This window comes from Amblyraja radiata, chromosome 6 (assembly GCF_010909765.2).
Source record: "Amblyraja radiata isolate CabotCenter1 chromosome 6, sAmbRad1.1.pri, whole genome shotgun sequence".
Lineage (NCBI taxonomy): Eukaryota > Metazoa > Chordata > Chondrichthyes > Rajiformes > Rajidae > Amblyraja > Amblyraja radiata.
In genome coordinates this window covers 85,224,638-85,231,298 of record NC_045961.1, presented here as the reverse complement: position 1 = coordinate 85,231,298, position 6,661 = coordinate 85,224,638, and the positions used below count along the sequence as shown (strand labels likewise).

Genomic DNA, 6,661 nt, shown 5'->3' with positions numbered 1-6,661 from the left:
TTACACCTGAACACGTTTTATTATACCTTTGTATGCTGTTAATGATCTCAGGACATCACACGAGAAGAGGGAAACGTTGCTTTATCTAGAAATTAAAACGGGAACAATCTGAACAATCTGATGTTTACCTCACAATTGTACATATTTATAGTTAAGAAACATTCTTTATAAATATTGTTTCATCTGTAACAAGTTAATACCATAATTTAATTACAACTGGGATAAATATGGTAAGGCGGCTATTTACAGAATGGGTATCGTTGTTACAAAAATTAACAGCACGACTTTTTCACAATCTTCCAATAGTATTTCACAATTTAAACTTGCAAAGCACAAAACATCACAAGATAAAAACTCAGCTAACAGAAGAAATACATTCACAAGCAATTAATCGTGTTCTTTATGTGTATTTGTGAACTGTAACTTGACTTTGGCACAGTTTCCATTCTATATGATTGGATGAAGATTTTACAATCGGTCTCCCTGCAAAGGGCGACAACTTTCAGCATTAAAATACAAGGAAATCATTCTCTCTGTACGTTTGTGCTTCCATTATGTCCAATTTGGGAAGCCTTGTCATCTCAAGGAAGAAATCACTAGCTGTGAAAGAACACTCAGTCTCAAAGATCCCAAATCCAGTTCAGCAGACAGTCAAAGCTTCTTTTGCACAGAGTTGTAAAAGTGGCCTAAATATTTGTTCCGTGAGACATAAATAAAATTTGATCTTAATTTCTGCAAAATCACTGCAACTCGGTATTGCTGGTATGGGGGGTTTATTTCGTTCTCAGTTTTCCATTAACGCAGACTTCAGATAAAGCTGTTTGATCTATTTTCAAGTTTAGAGACGGAGGTGACGATCTTCCACGTTTGGGGCCTTTGGTCTTTTTTTACACATACCACTCATTGAAGTTGGAAGAGATGCCGACGTTGGTATGCACGGCAGTAGAGGCGGGGGATAAATTATTGCTGTTTGGAGGTTCGGCAGACGGTGAGACCAGGACTGGTGGAGTGGACGATTCATAGCCAGAGCTGGCTGCTGGTGAGGACTCAGAACCTTGAGATGCTTCATGGACCTGCATGAGAGAAACAGTCACAGTCGTTTTTGAAAAAAAAACAACCCAGTTGTAAACGTTGATTGAACTACCAACATTATTGCTTTGCACACACTTAAGGCGACTGCTCGCGCAGCTATGAAATATTGAAAAGTAATAACCTTCATGTGTTTCCTCAGAGAGCTGGGGTGAGTGTAGGACTTGTCACACATCTTGCACAGATAGGGCTTATCTGAAGTGTGCACATGCATGTGCTTCTTCCTGTCGCTGCTGTTGGCGAAACGCCTGTCACAGTTTTCAAATTCGCACTTAAATGGTTTTTCACCTGCGTGGAAAATAGCAGAGAGAAATGGATCAAGTCGAATAAAAGCAAGCATACATAGATAGCTCCTTCCATCGCTCGCATCTCTCAATGTGAGCGCCACATTATACGCCTTGCAAAGCACCTGGATTAAAATACTTGGTTTATTACTAAAAAAAAACACTTCATATTATCAATCATCATCATATTATGATCTGCCCTGACATTTTGTTTTTGCAGGCAAGATACAACTAAAATATTTCAAATGAAACATCCCAAATTGGAATGACTGTGTGCGGAAATGTGCTTGACAAAAATGATTCGCCTTTGGGTTTGAATTATGTTATTATGCGGCCACTTGGTTTACATTGGTCGGGTTCATTTCTCGAAATGTGAAGCCACGATTAGAAGGTTCCCAGCTGATTGTAACGTTGGACCTCGCACTAACGCAGTGGCAGACTGGAGATAAATAATCTATTTGGACTTTCAGAATGAGCATGTGTATTAAATGCATCTACCGAATGAATTTTTGAAATTAACTATACCAAATAAAATGGTCAGTGGTTTTATCAACCAATATATCCCTCCCCTCCAAGTCACCGCTGTGTAGAAACGTGTTTTTAATAAAGTCCTAACCCATTTGCTTATGTTTAAGGGGAATACACTTTCTTTTTTTTTAAATAGTCATTGCAACTAAGGATCGAAAATCACCCTTCTGAACTTTTGTTTATCGACAATTCCTGGGCGGCGGAACCAAGAGGTGTGAATCACTCAGAAGTATTGCTAAACGCGGAGGAACAATGCAACATTACATTTATTAGCATTTAAATGGTTTTCGAGAGATATGCAAACCGCCTTGAAATCGGAAGGATTGCTACTCCAAGGAAATAAATTTCCCAGTTGAAATCCAAGCTAAAGACACGTCTAGCACATATGATTAACCGTACACTTGAGCAAACAATAGGCCCACATCCTTCCACCACTCTGGATCAAGTCATTATAGAGCATGTTTATTTTAAATAACTTATTAATTAATTACCGCTTTTGTTTATCTCTCTCTCCCTTTTGAAGAACCAGCGATTTAGAAAAATAAAAACATGATTGAAAATAATGAATGGCGCGCGATGGAGAATGGAGGAATTTCTCAGCTGCCTCGTTTCACACACAACAACTTACTCTTTCTCTGTCCTTACATTGCATGTTGACCTATATTCAAAGTTTATGGTGCAAACACAGGCCACTACTGATGACATAATTCCATACGCTGGAGAGAAATATTATGCAATGCGACATAATTTGCAAGTCATACATGCCGTCTCCAGAAGACTTTTCTGCTTCCTACCCGTTATATCTTTATGCATTTTAAATCTGTGACCCAAGGCAAAAACCTTAATCTTAATCTTAAAATGTTTTCATGTATTTTTTATAGGCTAGGGACCTGTAATTCATTCGCTTTCTGGATGAAATGCAATGCCCAGAATTTGTGAAATGTTGGTTTCCTGAGAATCAGAACAGCAGGAATTTTACTCATGTTAGATTTTTTTAAACATAAGCGATTGAACTGATTTACTTTTAAAACGTGTCAGATATTTTACGTCGGTTATTATTTTACTGAACGTTCACAATTTAAAAAAAATCTGGAATTAAAACTATTGCTCGCATTGTTATAGGTTGCAGCAGCGAGATTTTTGAAATGGTTTAGAAAGTTCAAAAAATAATAATTTTAAATTTCGAAACGCTATCAATTAAAAAAAAAATAACAGACACATTATGGTAGTGATTCTGTGAGCGGTTGAAATATCCGCTGAGAAGAGAATAGCCTGACTGGTGGGTAGCGAGGGAGGGACTGTCTCCTCCCGCGTTAACGTGGAGCGCGGAGCCGGCGTTTGTGGTGGGAGAGAGACTGAAAGTTTGGAACTTACCTGTGTGGGTGCGTTTGTGGATTTTTAAGTTCTCTGACCTGGCGAAAACTTTGCCGCAGCCGGGAAACGGGCAGGGGAACGGCTTCTCGCCGGTGTGAACCCTGATGTGATTCACCAATTTGTATTTGGCTTTGAAAGGCTTGCCTTCCCGGACGCACTCTTCCCAGAAGCAGATGTGGTTGGTCTGCTCCGGACCTCCGACATGCTCCACCGAAACGTGGGTGACCAACTCGTGCATAGTGCTGAAGGTTTTGTTGCAGGACTTTTTGGGGTTGGCCAGTTGCTCGGGATCGACCCACTTACAGATGAGTTCCTGCTTGATGGGTTGCCGCATGTATCGGAAGAAGGCTCCTGCACCGCGATGCGTTGCCATATTCATACCCATGTTCATATTCATCTGTCCATAATTGTGGTGGTGGTGGTGCACCTGGGCAGCCGAGAAGGGGTCAGTCCTGGGACACTGGTCCGAGCGCCCGAATACTTCACCGGCCAGCCCCAAGCGCATTTGGCCGTTCAGGACGTGCGCGTTTGGAGACGGATGCGATGCTCCTTGTTCGTGGATGCCGGGGAACAGAATATGTGCCGAGGTGTCCGAATGTGGGTGATGTAAGCCCCCTGGGCTCGGTCCGAAGATACCGTGCTGGCCAGAGCCCGGGTTCGAGTCGGTGTAGCCGCGGCTGCGGAAGATAAAGTCCCGCGTGGAGTTGAAAGCGGCGCCAGAGTAGGAGCCGACATGAGCGGCGTGGGGAGCTAAAGCGGACGGGTATCCCGGGCCGGCCGCCGCTTGTGCGCTGAAAGCCGAGGTCTGGGAAGCGGACTGGTCGTGGTGGACGCCGGCATTCAGCTTGAAGGCGCCCATGTGCGCCGAGTCGACAAAGGTGTTCTGAGGCATGGCCAGATCCCGGTCGGACATGTCGGCGGTGGCGTGGTGGTGATGGTGGTGGTGGTGGTGCCTCGCGAAGGTGCCCACCCCGAGGGTGGGGAACTGCGGTCCCGCATCCAGCAGCATTCCCCTGAAAGCGGGGAGCAAACAAACAAATCTCTTACTCCACAACCCACCCCCAGCAAACACACACACACACACACACACACACAGGTCAGTAGCAGCAGCAACTTCAGAGACGCCTTGATGTTGTCAGTGTTTACGGTGGTTTTCTAAAACCAGTCCATGAATCACAAATCCAGCCCAACGATTCGCCCCTTCCCAACTGCCTTCTTTTTTTTTTGGCAAGTAAAAAAAAGCGACGAGAAAAACGATCGAGCCAAATTATCGCATGCAACTTTTTTTGATGTCCTTGAAACAGTTTGTTTTTATTGCGATCACATTGAAGTTTGTTTTCTTCTGCGCTAAGAATTTCCCACGGAGAAAACGCATTTGAACGCTCTTGCTGTCTGTTTCTCTGTTTCTCTCTCTCTCTGTCTCTCTCTCCCTCTCTCTCTCTGTCGGCAGATGCGGTGTTGCCAGTGATAGCGATAATCAGAATGGCAGATAAATAAGGAGTAGAGATAAGAGAATCCTGAGGATAAATGCGTGGGGAGGGGTTAAGGGGGGAGGGGGGCCTTAAGTTGGTTCCGCGCCTGTCATATGATGCAGAGATCGGCTGCTGGCTGGAGTGACGGCGCTTCTCCCAACACCCCTTTTAAACAGGACAGCGGCCACTCTATAATGGCTTTTCATTGGACAACTCCGCCTCATCCATTCCAGGTAGCTTGCTCCAAACGCGTCGCCATTTTTCATTAATTACGCCTACTTTGATTTGTGTTTTTTTTTCTCTCTCTCTCTCTCTCTCTCCGAGATCGGCCATTACTGCACCACTTCTGTCCCCCGCCAATACAACCGGCGAAGCAGCAGCCTCGCGTTTTTAACTGCATAGCAATAAAAAGTTAATCGAAATCTGTTGTAATGACTTGCGAGCAAATTGTGGGAGTTGGGGCGGCGGGGAGAGGGCGTGGGGGCGAAACCAATGTCCACAGTATTATACGCGTTTCATACCCCCCTAGTGCATAACTGGTGCCTTTTACATGTAAATATGTAACATGTTATAAATCAGACAACTTTTTCAGGAACTTGTCGATTGAAAGGTTTGGGGGCATTACAACAGCGAGACGGACAAATCCGCTTCTGATCAGATTCTAGTTGTGAGACTCGGCTTGTGAGCCAAGGCAACGGTCTAATCCGATTCGACACCTATTAAATTGCATACCATATTATTTTTTTCAGTGAAATACGTTCCACGACTTAAGTTCGATTTATTTTACGTTCGATTTTGGAGGGAGCGGATTGTGAAATGAAATGGGAGCAGAAATGAAACTCCCCATCGATGCACGGGCAGCGTATTTACGTCTTGTCACGGGCGGAACACGCCATGGTTTCTGTTTGGGAAATCGAGGCCAGTGTAGTGGAGGAAGACTGCATTCAAGGGCAAGTCTGGAATGAGAAAACGAAAACCAAAGCAACATAACGGAAACAGCCCCCACCACCGCCTCCTCTTTCAACCCTGCTCCACCTCTCCTCTCGTCCCCCTAAACCACACAGAGTTAATTTAAAAAATCCAATGTTACGCTTTTTACTGACCTTTTATTGTTCAGAAACGCCAATACTATAATATGCGATTAACAATATATATATATATATATAAATATATAAACTGATGCAACACCGGAAGGATTTTGGGGGGGAAATGAACACTGCAATGAATTTAATGAATGTGCAAATAATGTATGGAGTTGAATGTTGGTTCGGCATCCTGCTTGTTTGCAACAGAGCTTCTTACAGCTTTTTTTTTTAGTGGTCTGGGTTTTTTTTTAACAAAGAAGTTTTGGTGTTGGTTTAATTCACTAATTCCTGTCTAAAGCGGCGCAGCTTCGTGCTCACCGCTATTCTTTCACTCCTCCAGGGCTGGACTCTGCAGGGACTACAGGAGCCGATCCAAGTTCAAAGTCACGTTTGCCGACTTTATTATTTCTCTGCAAACCGCCCCTTCCACCCAAAAAAACCCTCTACCCTTGGTCACTGAGGTTGCGAGAGAGAGAGAGAGAGAGAGAGATACAGACTGACAGAGACAGAGACAGAGAGGGAAATGCAGAAATTCAATTGCATTTCGGTACCATGGTAGCAGAATGCAGACAGAAGCTGGAGGTGGACAGTGAGAAGGGCCAGCGGCGGCTAATTTATCAATTTAATGGTACTTCAACAGGTTTCAATAGGTAAGCAATGAACTTACTATATGAGAGATGGTGCTGTAAGGCTACGGAGAATGTCTTTATCCACTTAGCCAAATCCAGAATCGGCTCTCGCCTTTATAGCGACAGCACTTCTTTTGTTAGCGAGCAGGCTTGTTTTAATAACTGCCAACAGTGAAGCCCATACAATATCCTCTTTCATC

General features: G+C 43.9%; 1 protein-coding gene across 1 annotated transcript; it reads right to left on the bottom strand.

Annotated features, from left to right (window-relative positions):
- On the bottom strand, positions 1–5,142 carry zic2 (Zic family member 2). Its single transcript, XM_033023089.1, has 3 exons — positions 3,276–5,142; positions 1,214–1,377; positions 1–1,073 (listed from the first exon to the last, which is right to left on the bottom strand). Exons 1-3 carry the CDS (start codon positions 4,282–4,284, stop codon positions 888–890), a joined length of 1,359 nt encoding a protein of 452 aa, XP_032878980.1. The 5' UTR covers positions 4,285–5,142; the 3' UTR covers positions 1–887.
- Positions 5,143–6,661: the final 1,519 nt, after the last annotated feature.